General features: G+C 38.5%; 2 protein-coding genes and 1 long non-coding RNA gene across 5 annotated transcripts; 1 reads left to right on the top strand and 2 right to left on the bottom strand.

The window, feature by feature from the left end:
- Positions 1-1160: 1160 nt before the first annotated feature.
- Positions 1161-1710, bottom strand: LOC135438578 (uncharacterized). The gene is made up of 3 exons (XM_064696934.1): positions 1512-1710; positions 1392-1454; positions 1161-1326 (listed from the first exon to the last, which is right to left on the bottom strand). Exons 1-3 carry the CDS (start codon positions 1686-1688, stop codon positions 1210-1212), a joined length of 357 nt encoding a protein of 118 aa, XP_064553004.1. The 5' UTR covers positions 1689-1710; the 3' UTR covers positions 1161-1209.
- A 4362-nt stretch (positions 1711-6072) lies between these two features.
- LOC135438469 (uncharacterized) lies at positions 6073-6882 on the bottom strand. Its single transcript, XR_010437887.1, has 3 exons — positions 6723-6882; positions 6315-6650; positions 6073-6241 (listed from the first exon to the last, which is right to left on the bottom strand). It is a non-coding gene; the product is annotated as an uncharacterized LOC135438469 (long non-coding RNA).
- A 1017-nt stretch (positions 6883-7899) lies between these two features.
- LOC135438538 (endoplasmic reticulum aminopeptidase 1) lies at positions 7900-13098 on the top strand. Of its 3 annotated transcripts, XM_064696881.1 has the most exons (6): positions 7900-8473; positions 9895-10053; positions 10116-10590; positions 11001-11239; positions 11311-12565; positions 12628-13098. In XM_064696881.1, exons 1-6 carry the CDS (start codon positions 7938-7940, stop codon positions 12928-12930), a joined length of 2967 nt encoding a protein of 988 aa, XP_064552951.1. In that variant the 5' UTR covers positions 7900-7937; the 3' UTR covers positions 12931-13098. The 3 variants fall into 3 exon arrangements, with proteins under 3 accessions (XP_064552951.1, XP_064552954.1, XP_064552953.1); XM_064696884.1 differs by lacking the exon at positions 12628-13098 and having other exon boundaries at positions 11295-11559; XM_064696883.1 differs by lacking the exon at positions 7900-8473 and having other exon boundaries at positions 9939-10053; positions 10141-10590.
- The last annotated feature ends 1042 nt before the right edge of the window (positions 13099-14140 follow it).

Below are 14140 nucleotides of genomic sequence, written 5' to 3'. Positions count from 1 at the left end.
ATTACTCCGTTTTCAAGCAATCGATAAAAATCGATATTGAAATCCTGTTTTTTGAGCTAATTGGGTAAATAATAAGAGCTAGAGTCACCAAACTTTATATGTTGCTTCTAGAATAATGTATATATATCAAGTATCTTTCATTTATAGCTATCGACACCTCTCCGCTACCACCACAAAACTATAAATCAAGTTAATTAACCAAATTGTATTGCCCACCAATTTAAGCCACGATTTTAATGCAATTGACTTTTTCAGAATAGCCAAATATTGTATAGCACTATAAGATGTATTTTAGAAAATTTCATTAAGATCGATTAGGAAACACAAAAGTTATTAAAGAAAATGTGTTTTGGCTGGCCTCGAGTTTGGGTATCAAACATGTACACACACACAATCATAAGCGTCTTCTTTGAATTCTATCAACAGCTTTGCAATTGCGATTGTATTGTTTTCTGTGCTGCTGTTTTAGTCCGTTTTTTTTTTTGTTTTTTTCATTGAGACTTAATCAAACAGCTAGTGGTGTGGCTGTTGGGTAGAGACGGCGGCAAGTAGTGCGGTCTGTTGTTGAAGGCGTCGATCGCGGAGACTAAAAGAGCTAGGGACTTTAAATTTGAAACGTGGGCCAGTCTCAAATGACCGATAGCTCAATTTATTTATTTTTTCGGAATATTGAGGCTTATAAAAGCAAGTGTCACTACACTTAGGAATTAGGTTCTTGTAAAGGGTAAACAATTTCAGAATATTTTACTTATTGTAAACTTACAGTTTCGCCACAATTTCAATAAAAACGCAGCTTTGAAGGTATAGCCGTGAGCTTTGATATATACACACATTGTGATGTCAAACTAATGTCCTGAAAATTTCATGAGTGTCGAACCATTAAAGCCGATGCTTATTAAGATTGCATTTTCCATTGTTCGGGCTAAGGGCGGAAGAAGCACAGTCGCAGCGTGTCTGTGTCTTTGTCAATATGTGTTTTTGGTTATGTATGTATAAAAAAAAGCTAGAGTTTTACTGGGTTCCCCACTAGAGCTCTCTTAATTGTTATTAAAAATATATATGTTATAACATACTACCGTAGCTATTGGCTAATTCAACCCACAACTTTAGTCGGAGACAATTTCTTATATAATTGAATAACTGAATTGTCAAAGAAACAATCAAGGTGCACAGCAACTTATTTATTTAAAATGATTCATTACATGGTTTTTAGTAGAAGGAACACACTTTGCTGAGCATTAAACATTGGAGCGTGCAGCATTCCTCAGACCGCGTGCAGTTGGCACCCATTCCTTTGCAGGTGTCCATTAACTCCAGGCGCTTCATCTAAATAATCAAATAGACAATATAGTATCCAATGATAAATGTGTTTAATGAAGACTAAATCGCACCTGCGACAAATCATTTCTGAAGGGAATTATTTCGGCGTCAAGGATATCTGATTGTGCGTTTTTCTAAGAGTAATTCAATTATAAACATTTTTTCAATCTGTATTTGTATTTCAATCATACCTGAGGTAGTTGGACCTTTGATTTCCTTATGCTGGCACTCATATCGAAATCAATGGCATCTGAAACTAATGGGTCTTCAGCCTCACTGGTGATATTTCTGACAACTCCGCTGCGTGCAAGATTAACCAACGCTCCAAGAACGAACAACAGCAACAGGGTGTTCCTAGATAGTTGCATGGCGAATATGTTCTAAGTGGCAATAAAAAATTGAAGCTGCTTTTATAGGCCGATGTCGGAATGCATGGAATGCTTTTGGGTAAGTGGATTTGGTTTATTTATTGGAAAACACATTTGTCTACAATTTCATTTCCCCGATAAGGCTATATATTATTTATAAAGCTAAGTGGAAAAAAGCCGATGGCTGTAGTCAACAATTGGCGGACTTTGCCACACGCTCTGCACCGTTTCGATGGCCACCTGATTGCGCCAATCGCCAGTGCCTTTCAATAGGCTAAGGAACATGTTTGTGAAGAGATTAATATCCTCCGGATTGACTGATGCCGAATTCTGTTGCGCCGGTGGCAAAATTGAAATTTTTTTCGCTGCATTGCCCGTAGCGTTGAGAGGCATTAGGGCCTTACCATTCTGCTGGGTTGAAAAAAGTCCCAATCAAACAGCTAAGCAATATGAGAGTCAAATGTCAACTTACAGCAGCACCAAACAGCAGCGGAGACAGCAGCAGCAGTAGCATCAGCATCATATTTTTTCCCAGTGAGTCTGCTTCTAGTGCAGCTTCGAGTGAACTGAGCTGCTCAGCCGATTGGAGCTTGATTTTAAGAGCAGCTTTTAGTTAGATGACCCCGGTCATTAATTAATTGCCAAGTTTTTAGCTCGTTTGACATGCAACTCCAATTGCTATTTGCCCAAGTCAAGGCAGTTGATAACATCTGTGTCAAGAGTTCGAGATAATTGAATATTTTCCTCAGTTAAATTACTGGGCAAATATTTAAAGTCAACCAAACAAACCGAGTCCAGGTACAGATAACATTGTGTACACATTAATCAATGCTGCTCTGATGCTTGACCTTAAGGTAGCTGGGTTACGCAATGTGCGTGAACAGTGGTCCAAGGTTATTTTTTAAAGTGGCATAAGTGCTACTCTTATGCTTATGCAGCGGGTACTGCATTTTTGGTATGCAATATGTAACACATGAAAAAATGTTCTTTAAAATTAAATAAAAGATAGCTTTATAGAAGGTCGTTTTTGAACTTTGCGTATACGGCGCTTATGGCGGGTATTGTTGGACAATAAGTATCACATGTATTGGGCTCTACGAATTCAGAATGTGCCCCTGTCCTTTAAGATATATATTAACTTGCATGCATTTATATTATGCTTTGTTTTGTTTGTCAAAGTTAATGCGCTCTATACGAACCGTACGGTGAAGGACAACAATCAACAGAACCCGAGCAACGACACATAATGCTTTGACTGCCGGAAAGTTTTGCAGGCTCATCTTGCATAATATAAATATTTATATATATATAGTTTGTCCTTATTGGTGACCAACGAAAAGCCTATACGGTAATATTTAGTGAGGTAACACATTTGCTGCAGCGTAATTATTAATATTGTTTATTTAATTTGTTATTCTCAAAAATAAGCAATTATAATAAATAAAATTCGAATGGATGTTAATAATAAAAATTAAAATTAATCTTTTGTTATATTTTTATAACCATTAAAAATGGGTAAAAGGGGTAAATTGTATTTGTGCAAATCTATGTAACAGTCAGAAGAAATAAAAAGAAAGAATATATATTCTTGATCAATGGCCGACTCGATCTAGCCATGTCCGTCCGTCCGTCCGTCCGTCCGTCCGTACGCATGAACGCAAGGATCTCAGAACCGATATGAGACTTTAACGTTGGAACGTAGGTTTTCCTAGTGCCCGTGCAGTATGAATTTGTTTCCGATAATCGAAAACTTTTCCCCTGTTTTTGGAGATTTTCAGAGCTAGAATCATCAAACTTGACATGTAACTTCTGGATAGTATAAATACATATAGTTTATTTCATTTTATAGCTATCGCCACCACCCCACTACCACCACATAGCTATAAATCAAGTTAAGACACCAATTTGTCTTGCCCGGTAATTTAAGCCACAATTTTAATGCAAGTGTCTTTTTGAGAATATACGAATATTGTATATCACAAGAAGATCTACTATTGATTTTTCATAAAGATCGGTAAAACACAAAAGTTATTAAAGAAAACGGGTTTTGGCTGGCCACCTGTTTGCATCAACATCATTGCAACTGCGATTGTATTGTTTCCTGTGCTGTGTGTGTATGTGCTTCGCTTTTAATTCGTTATTTTCATTAGCAATTATTTATTGGGTTGGCTGTTGAGTAGAGACAGTGGCAAGTGGTCTGTTCGAGTTCGAGTTCCAGTCCTAATGAGGGAAATATTTTTTTTTAATTTCATTTTCTTTTTATTACTGCTTAAGCAAACGAGCACGTAGAGCGAGCTGCATTTGTTGTTGGTAGAAGAGAGTTCAGGGTATTCGTCTGGTCGGAAACTCCCGACTAGAGCCTCTTTCTTTTTTTTGTTAACTTTTATACTGTCTTATGTATTATTTGCATGATTGGATGATGTGTAGAGATCGAGCCCCCGAATTGTTTTTAAATAAATATATGTATGCTCTATAAATTAAAACATTTATTTTTTTACTTCCCTCAATTGCACACAAAAAACCTCTTAATTAATTTGAGCCGGGCAACGCCAGGTAAATTTGTCTGTTACATAGTAAAATGCCACTTAACACATTTACCCAAATCAAGCTATTAATCTCTGTAAATTTACAATGATTTTCCAAATTTTCCAAATGATTTTAGACAGCATGACAGCTAATTATCTTAAGCTTTATTATTATTATTTTGTTATTTTTAAACGACCTATAATCGAATTCCGCGAAGGGCGGGGAATTCGCAAATTATACTGTGTGCTGAATTAAATAATTAAATGCGGGCTTCGACTCGAAAAACCGCAGACGAAATAAGCTGCATTTAAATACTCAGATATGGGTATTTTGTTTATATACTTCTTATCAGCCGCTCTGAGTTGTATAATACTAATAGACAAAACAACAACACATGCATAAATGAAAAAGAAGAAAGGGCAGCCATCTTCCGAGAGCCGAAGGTTATATACACTTGCATGCATTTAGCACGCGCTTGTTATCTCTATATATAAAACTGTTTGTCCTGACTGAATGACTGACTGACTGACTGACTGACTGACTGACTGACTGATTGACTGACTGACCAAACCGTCAGAGCTAGGAAGCTGAAACTTTCACTGTAGTTACCTTATTGGATGAAGGTGCACGTTAAGACGGGGTTTCGGGAAATTCCACCCGCAAGTATGGAAAAATCGCGAAACACGTTTGTATGAAACTTTTTGGAAAATCCATTCCTCCTTGCTGGAAATGGGGGTCAAAGATTTGCTGGGTGACGTTTCGCTCTCAAATTTATTTCCAAAGATCTATATGATAAATTAATTGAGATGTGTTTCACACTTTTCGCAGAATCTAATCTTCTTCGGTAGGAGTGAGCTTCAACGATTTTTTGGGCTAAGTTTTAAGTTCTGTCCGATTTGCTACAAACCTATTTTCAAAGCTCTACATAAGAAATTAATGAATTCGTTTGAGACGTGCTGTATTGTCAAAATCAAAGCATTCACGGTGGAAAGTGCAAAAGCGATACATAAGAACTTAACTTTCAGCGATTTGGGAAAATAAACGTTTGTATGAAAGTTGATCGAACGGTAAGCGATCATCAAAATCATTTTCAAAAGCTTTTAGGGAAAATTTTTTATATACGTGCCACGGGCAAGGCCGGGCTATACCCGCTAGTATCTCTATACAGGGTTTTAACGCAAAAGCTTCACGTCTCGTAATATGGGCAATATACTAAGTTTCATTATTATAAATTTTATAAGACTTAAAAAACTGAGAGACGAATTGGCTAGATTGACTCTTCTCTATCTGTGGGCTTTAGAGTTTTATCAGAATGTTTGCAACCTCCATATACAAATTGCAAATAACTCCAAAAATACAAAAAATCCCTTATTTATTGGGGTGAAGGGTTCTTCGTTATGAATAGTTTCTTACCTCTGACATTGTAAAAACGTGAACTAGTTAATTTAATGAAGTTCAAATTTATATAATATCTTATATAAATAATTATCTATATATGATATAATCTTTTTCGTTTATTTATGCTAGATATAAAAGCATGTGTTTGTTTTCTTTATTCTCTGATGATTTCCATTCTCATATATGTTTGTATTCGTAATATTTGTCACACTTAAATTCTTAACTTTAACTAATGCTATTTGGTTGCAAAACAAGTAATGTATCTTTTTTAGATTAAAAGGATTAAAAGTATTGTTCAGTCCAAAAATATTATTTGCATGTACGTTTCGTATAGTGAATTCTAATAGTTAATTTTCATCAAATTTACGAATGATAAAATCATTTAACAACATTAAATACAGTTAAAGAACCAAATACGCTGCTGCTGAGCCCTTAATTAAATTAAAAATCCATAAGTAAATATGTGCAAAGACTTGTTTATTAACAATACAGAATCAGCATACAAAAACTTATGCCATATAAATACATGTGGGTAGGTTCAGTTAGTAAGCGGGCTTGTGACTTTAGGTGACGCACTTATGGAGGTAGGTGTGACAACGCATTGTACAGCATTCGCTGCTATCTGAGCACTGAAAAGCAAATAAATATATATACATATAAATATATAAGAGTGAAAGTAAGCGAAGCACTACATCTGCTTACCACATCGCCAACGCGGTTACAGCGGGGTGTACTCGCGGTTGGAGCAGTGCTTGATGGAGTGACTATATCGTAGGCAATGCCCGCTTTCTCCACTGATTGGCTGTTGTTTTCAACGAGCTCAGCTCTTGTTGTGGTCTTATCATCTTGCAGCGTAACAATCTCCAGATCTTCGTTGAGTGATGCATTCGCATGGTATAGAGGCCACCAAAAGTCTGGGAGAGAATTCAAGCCCGTTGGGCTGCCATTGTTTTCAGGATATTTCTCTGGCACTCTGGGCGCGCACTTGTACATATATGTCATGCACTTTCGGGAACAACAGTCCATATGCATTTGGCACTAAAATATATGTACATATATATGTATTGTTATTATTAATGCTAAAACTGTCTGATTTTGCCATATACTCACATATTGTCCATTCTCAGAGCAATTGCGCTTTACTATGTTATCTTGTCGCGCCTGCACATGGCGCATAATACAAAAACACAGTAATACCCATAACAACAATAGTTTAAAGCAGCGGCAAATTGACATTTTCACGTTAAGAAAGTGAAGCATCGACTGAAGCGTTTGGCTTGTGCAACCCGATGATATACATATGTTGTCGTACACCCGTCTATAGCTCAAATTCGATCGGGTGTTTTGCTCACAAAAACAACAATGCGAACGAACGCTTCGCCGAAGCAATCGCAAGGGCAATTAATGCAGTGAATTTAGCACAGGCCATACACTGCGAAAAAAAAGAGGCATCGATCGATTTGAATTTGTGTGTAAGAGTTTTATATATATTTAGAAAAAAATTTGTTTGGCTTTTAATATTTAAATAAATGTACACACATATATATCATACGATTTTTTAAATAAGCACAAGTTAATATGTTAAATAAGTATAAATAAAGTAGTTATATAAATAAAATAGCGCATTATTCGAAAATTAATTTATATAATATTTTATATATTCTTATTTGAATTCTCGTGAATACATTTTGTACTAAGGTACACAGCCTTTGCATTTATATAATAATTAAGTTAAATATAGTTGTAAGCTCTTTTATAACATTTATATATAATTAAAAATAATAATAAAATAAATAATATTTTGCATATGCATCAAAATAATAATTTTCCGAAGTAAATTTGTTTTATTAATATTAATTATTATTATAGGTGATGGTGTTAATAAATACATGCCAACAAGCATAGATTGCTCGGCCTTGTCCAAGTCAAGATTATTGTTTTTAAATTTAATTATACAATTGGAAATTTCATGTACGACGCTGCCAATTTCTCACAGTGCACAATAAGACACAAGCAGTTGAGCGTTGTGCACTGTTTAAGAATGGGAAATTAATACGTAAGAGAGTATTTAAGAGCGCCTAGCTTAAAGGAGAGTCAGGATTGTGCACTGACCTGTCGCAAGTGGATGTCGTGAGCACAATTTCGACTCCAAAATGTATACGACAGCAGCAACAGCAGCACTCGACGCTCTTATACGATCAATCAGTTGTTATCTTATCAGCAGCAAACAGCAGGCTTTAAACGCTTTAACCGCAGTCGCCCCAACGCAACGTTTAGTCGAGTTTTGGTAGGCAACGTGCGTGCTCACATAATCACATTTCCGTAATGCTTACGCCGTGTGCTAGTATTATTATTGTGCTGTTTGCGGCACTCGGCTGGTCGCAGGAGGCTGAGGCAGTTGAGGCAGTGGCAACGGCAACGACAACCCCATCGCCGCATCTGCTGTCCACGCGATCGCTGCGCCTGCCGAACGATACGTATCCATTGAGCTATCGGCTGGACATTAGCACTAATATACATCTTGGGGATTGGCGCTTTAGCGGAAATACCGCCATAGACATTGAGATTAGGCGTTCAACGAACGAGATTGTGCTACATGCAAAGAACTTGAGCGATATTCATATAACGCTGCGACTACTTGACCCAGACATGCCAGAGGCTTTGGGTGAACTTGTGGATGATATTACGCATACGTATGATCCGCATACAACATTTCTCATCGTACATCCGCTCGTTAACTATCAGGCCTTTGAGGCCGGACAGCGATATCGACTGCACATCTCCTACACGGGCCTGATGGGCACTCGTCCGAAGGGTCTGTATTGGATGGCCTATGAGGAGCCGCTCAACAATCGTACTGTGTGAGTTTTTACTGTTGTTGTTTTTGGCTGTTGTTATTTCGGTTTGATAAGCCTCATTGTGTAGCTAGGTTCAAAGGCGCAAATGCATTACACTTACTCTATACACGCGCGCGCGTGCTTTCTTATTATATAATCACAACTCTTAATTTAAACGATAATGATATTCGCATAATTATAACTTTTGCTTTTTTTCTGCTTTGTTTAGCTCTCACTTTTTATACCCTGCTAGCAGACAAATGCTAAAATAGGGTAGAAGTCATATAAACAAAGTCAGTTCTCAGTGCTTAAAAGAGCTAGAGTTAGGAAATTAGATACGTGGAGTTTTGTATACCGAATGCAGATCAAAAATATTGAATTACAAACATTAAAATATGAACTTAACTGTAAGTTCATTTATATTCAAGATTGCTATTCACCTGTCCTCTTCCCTTCGCCTTGACTACAGGGTATTTGTCTGGCCAAACACTCTTATCTCAAGCACACTCACTTGTTTATAGTCACACGTCCAGCGTGGCCTTATCACACAATAGTAGAGTACTCATATTCGTTATGCGCGTCATTCAAGTTGCATATAAACAAATATTTTAGACGCACAAACATTATGTCGAATGGCTCAATGGTTTTCTTCATAAAGGGGCATGACTGTGACCACAACAAAATCCGGCTGCGACTCTTGTCAGTCCCTTATCGGCGACGACAGCTGAGCAGCAGCCCCGATAAAGCGCTGACAACAACAAAATATATATAATAGATTATTTATTATTATTGCCGCTTTCTCAATGAATCTTGATGGAAACAAGGCAATGTGTTTGTTTTGATTTGGCTTTACACAGCAATTCGTATAATGCAGAGAATTGCCTTTGAAGCAAGTTCAAAGAAATAGCAGTTCCTAATTAAAAAATACAAATTTAGTGTTAAAAAGAGTGTTTTTGTGTGTTGCTAAAGATTAAATACCCTATAAGATATATAGTAGATTTCCATTATATATTTCTATACTAAGCCACACGATCGTGTACCTCAATTTTTGGCCGAAAGAAAAATATGCTATGGAATATGTTGATATTTTTTTAACAAGAAAGAACAGTTCTTTTTGGCTTGCCGAGAAGGCAGAAAGTATTGAAAGCCAATTAACTAAGCCGCTTGGTAAAACTCTTGAAATTCAAGACATGGCATCTTAAAAATAAAAAACAAACAATAAAGTTTGTCTTATAAGAACCTAATTTTAACCAAATATTCCCATGGAAGCTATTTTCTTGTCCAATTCAGCCTATTTCGATGTAGGAGGCACAGGCAGACCTATGGAAATTTTCAGGACAAATGTTTCTACTGATGAAGAGTATATATAATTTATGGAATAGGAATTGGTCTATGCGCTACATAAAAATAAGCAACAATTTAATGCTTCAATTGTTTATTTAAAGCTATGTGGCAGCCACCCAATCGGAGCCGACATATGCACGTTTGATCTTCCCGTGCTATGATGAGCCCGCCTTTAAGTCCAACTATAGCATCAGATTGACGCACAGCAGCAGCTTGATGGCAGTTTCAAATATGCCTGTGCTCGAGGTGCTTAATCATGGGTATGTTCCCTCTGAAGCCTAATCTTTGACTTAGTTATAATGCGATTTCGTATTGAGTACAGCGAGCTGACAACAACCACTTTCCAGACTACGCCGCCCATGTCCACGTATTTGGTGGCATTTGTTATCTCCAATTTTGAGCACATCTCGGAGACGTATCGCGGCGTTACGCAGAGCATCTATTCCTCTCCCACAAGCAAGGACAAGGGTCGCACCGCACTGAAGAATGCAGTGCTTACTGTGGCCGCACTGGAGGATTACTTTGGTGTCAGATACTCGCTACCCAAGTTGGATCACGTGGCGCTTAAAAAGAACCAGGGTGCTGCCATGGAGAATTGGGGTCTAATCACCTTCCGGGAAGATAGTCTACTGTCACTGGATGTAACGGACAAGCACAAGCGATTGAAAAATAAACTAATGCAGAATCACGAGATATCGCATCAGTGGTTCGGTAATCTGGTGTCGCCGGAATGGTGGTCCTATGTCTGGATAAACGAAGGATTTGCCACCTACTTTAGCTACGTTATAACTGATTTGGTAAGTGACTGGGAAAATAATGAATGATACGCGGATGATTGAATACTCTTCCGGACATATTCTTGAGAAGTGCTTGCATATGTTTATATACTAGCTTTATTTCCAACCGATCTGTCCCATATAATAAAGTAATCTCACCTGATACGGTTTCGCAGAAAGTCAAATTAGTAAATGCCAAAATTAGTCAAGATATCCCATCGGATACAAGAACCAAGATCATTCATATGGCAGCTTTTTGATATAGTTGTCCGATCCGCCTGATTCCGATATATGTACTGATTCCTTGGCGATAGTAAGCTGAGAGATTATCCAAACGGCTATTTATACTTTTGAAGAATACATATACTTTATCGTTAGATATTTTATAACAAATTTATAACAAATTACTAAACAAAATTATCTGCCTACAGCTGCATCCCGAAGACAGGGTCATGGATATATTCATCAGAGATGAAGCGGAGCATGCCTATAGCTACAGCAGTTTCTTTGATGTGCGCCCAATGACATACTACGTGGAAACCGAGCCGGATATTATGCATGTCTTTGATATTATAAGCTATAAGCGTGCCGCCTGCGTCATCAAGATGTTTCATCACGCCTTCCATCAGAAGACCTTTGTGCAGGGCATTAGCCGTTATCTGAAGAAATTGTAAGTCCCGGAGGGGAGCCACTGAACTGATCAATTGCAATTGATGTGCCATAAGTTTAACGATCTTCCAGCCAATACAGCGTTGTCAGCGAGCAGGATCTGTTCGATACCATCCAGGAGTCTGTGCTGGAGGATGCACAATTCCAGCAGCAATCCTGGGCGCATATGGTGCGTGACATCATGCTGTCCTGGACGCACAGTGAATGGCTTCCCATTGTCTCGGTCATACGGAACTATGAGAACGATACAATCACCTTGAGACAACGTTCGATACACTCGAAGAGTGAACACTGGTGGATACCACTGAACTTTGCCAGCGCCCAGTCCCCTAGCTTTGAGCATACGCATGCCGAGTACTTCATGCCGCCGGTGATGGAGCATACGTTGAGTCTGGAGGAGCTGCAGCTGCAGCTGGGAGGACGGGACTGGCTGATTGTTAATAAACAGCAGACGGGCTTCTATCATGTGCTCTATGATACGGACAATCTGCAGGCGATAGCACGGCAGCTCCAGCAGAATCATTCGCTTATACATGCCATGAATCGCGCGGCTCTATTTCAGGATCTGGCTCCCCTGATCGAACGGAATGAGCTCGAATCGGTTGATGTGCTCTTTGAGCTGTTCAAGTATTTGAAATTTGAAGATGATTTAACGCCCTGGAGTCAGGTGGCCAATACCATAGAGTTTCTTGACTGTAATCTCTATGGCACCACAGCCCATTCGCTGTTCAAGCAGTTCGTGCGTCGCCTAGTTGCGCCCACATTTCTGCGTCTCTTCCACAAAGAAGACACTGGAGAGGCAACTATGGATATACTGGCACGCTCCGATATCTTGCACATGGCATGCCGTGTGGATATGCCCGAGTGCCTGGACTATACGCATCGGCTGGCGCATGAGTATATCTTCAAGAAGAACAACTTTGAGAGCGATTATCCGGATTATTATGCCATGCACGATATTATATTGTGCATGGGTGTGCGACATCTGAGCGATGAGGAGTTCGGTAGCCTAATCGAATTGCTGCATGTTACGGATCGAAATTCTGCCTACTACGATGATATGATTTATTCGCTGCGCTGCACACAAAGTCATCAGCATATGCGACACTATTTAAATCTGTTGGTGGGCGAGAATTCTACGTATACTTTGCTGAATGAACGGGAGGCTATGATGTATCTGTCCTATGTATTCAAATCGAATATGGCGGCACGTTCCGTCATCTGGCATTTTATAGATCACAACTATAAGCTGCTAGCTCGCTCCAACTTCTTTGTGCAGCTCTTTAATGATATTACCGAATTCGTGCCTGAGCGTCAAAAACACCATGTAAGTTTTTACTATCGGAATTAGCCATATTTTTCTAAACGGCATTTCCTTCAACCTTTTAGTTTGCTACGCTGCGCCAAAATATTGATATGTACATGCAAATGGAGCATCTCAGTCCCAAGGATCCTTTGATATCTATAGACTCGCGCCGGGTGGGCAAGAAGATGCGCAACAGCGAACAGTTTCTGGACAAATTCGAACGCCCAATACACAATTGGCTGCTCAAAGAACTTTCCCCAACTGGCAGTGAAAACACCTATGCAGCATCTCTCAGTGTGGCCAACGGCTCCAATCGACCCGCAGGCCTATTGAGTGCGGCCAGCAAAATGGTACGCAGTGCGTTACGCGTAAAGCTGCAGTTTTAGCCATTGTATTAAGTGTATAATTTAAGTCAAAAGTTAACTAAAATAAATTTTTAACTAAGTAGCAAAATAGTCGAAATAAAGTTTAGGAAAAACACTAAGCCGGGAAGCTGCGCCTACAAAAAATCCAATAAATATCGGAACTATATGCGATTTTTATCATCCCTAAAAGGTCTTACATATTTTATAGTGTGTGTTAGCGGTGTTTATTTGAAAGGTTTTATTTAGTAATCTCTATATATAAAACTGTTTGTCCTGACTGACTGACTGACTGACTGACTGATTGGTGATCAACGCACAGCCCAACCCGTAAGAGCTAGGAAGCTGAAATTTTCACTGTAGTTACTTATGTGATGTAGGTGCACCTTAAGACGGGGTTTCGGGAAATTCCACTCGCAAGTGTGGAAAAATCGCGAAAAACGTTTGTATGTAACTTTTTTGTTTACCATCCGATCGGCCCCAAATTTATTTTCAAAGATCTTAGTTCAAATTCATTTGAGGGGTGTTTCGCACTTTTCGGAAAACCCATTCCTCCTTGGTGGAAATTGAGGTGAAAGATTTGGTGGGTGACGTTTCGCGCTCAAATTCGTTTCCAAAGATCTATAAGAAAAATCATTTCAGACGTATTTCACACTTTTCGCAGAATTCAAACTTCTTCGGGGGGAATGCGATTTAAAGATTTTTTGTGCGAAGTTTTAAGTTGTGTCCGATTTGCTTCAAACTTATTTTCAAAGCTCTCAATAAGAACTTAATGAATACGTATTTCGACGATTTGGAAAATTCCACCCGCAACAGTGGTAAATGGCGGAAAACGGTTGTATGAAAGTTTTTTGTTTACCATCCGATCGGCCCCAAACTCATTTTCGAAGATCTATATTCAAATTCATTTGAGAGGTGTTTCACACTTTTTGCAAAATCCATCCCTCCTTGGTGCAAATGGGGTTCGAAGATTTGGTGGATGACGTTTTGTGTTTAAATTTATTTCCAAAGATCTATATGAAAATTCATTTGAGACGGGATTCACATTTTTCGCAAAATCTAAACTCCTACGGTGGAAAATGCATTTTTAAGATTTTTTGGTGAATTTAAAGAGTTTTTCGATTTGCATAAGAGTTGTTTGATTCCGGTCCGATCAGTTTCAAAATCATTTTCAAAGCTTTTTGAAAACATTGATTTTATAACAGACGTGCCACGGGCAAGGCCGGGTTATACC

The sequence above is a fragment of the Drosophila montana genome, unplaced genomic scaffold, assembly GCF_035044405.1.
Source record: "Drosophila montana isolate Dmon_TW-CO22-7 unplaced genomic scaffold, ASM3504440v1 contig_3848_1, whole genome shotgun sequence".
Lineage (NCBI taxonomy): Eukaryota > Metazoa > Arthropoda > Insecta > Diptera > Drosophilidae > Drosophila > Drosophila montana.
This window is presented reverse-complemented; position numbering and strand designations above follow the sequence as displayed.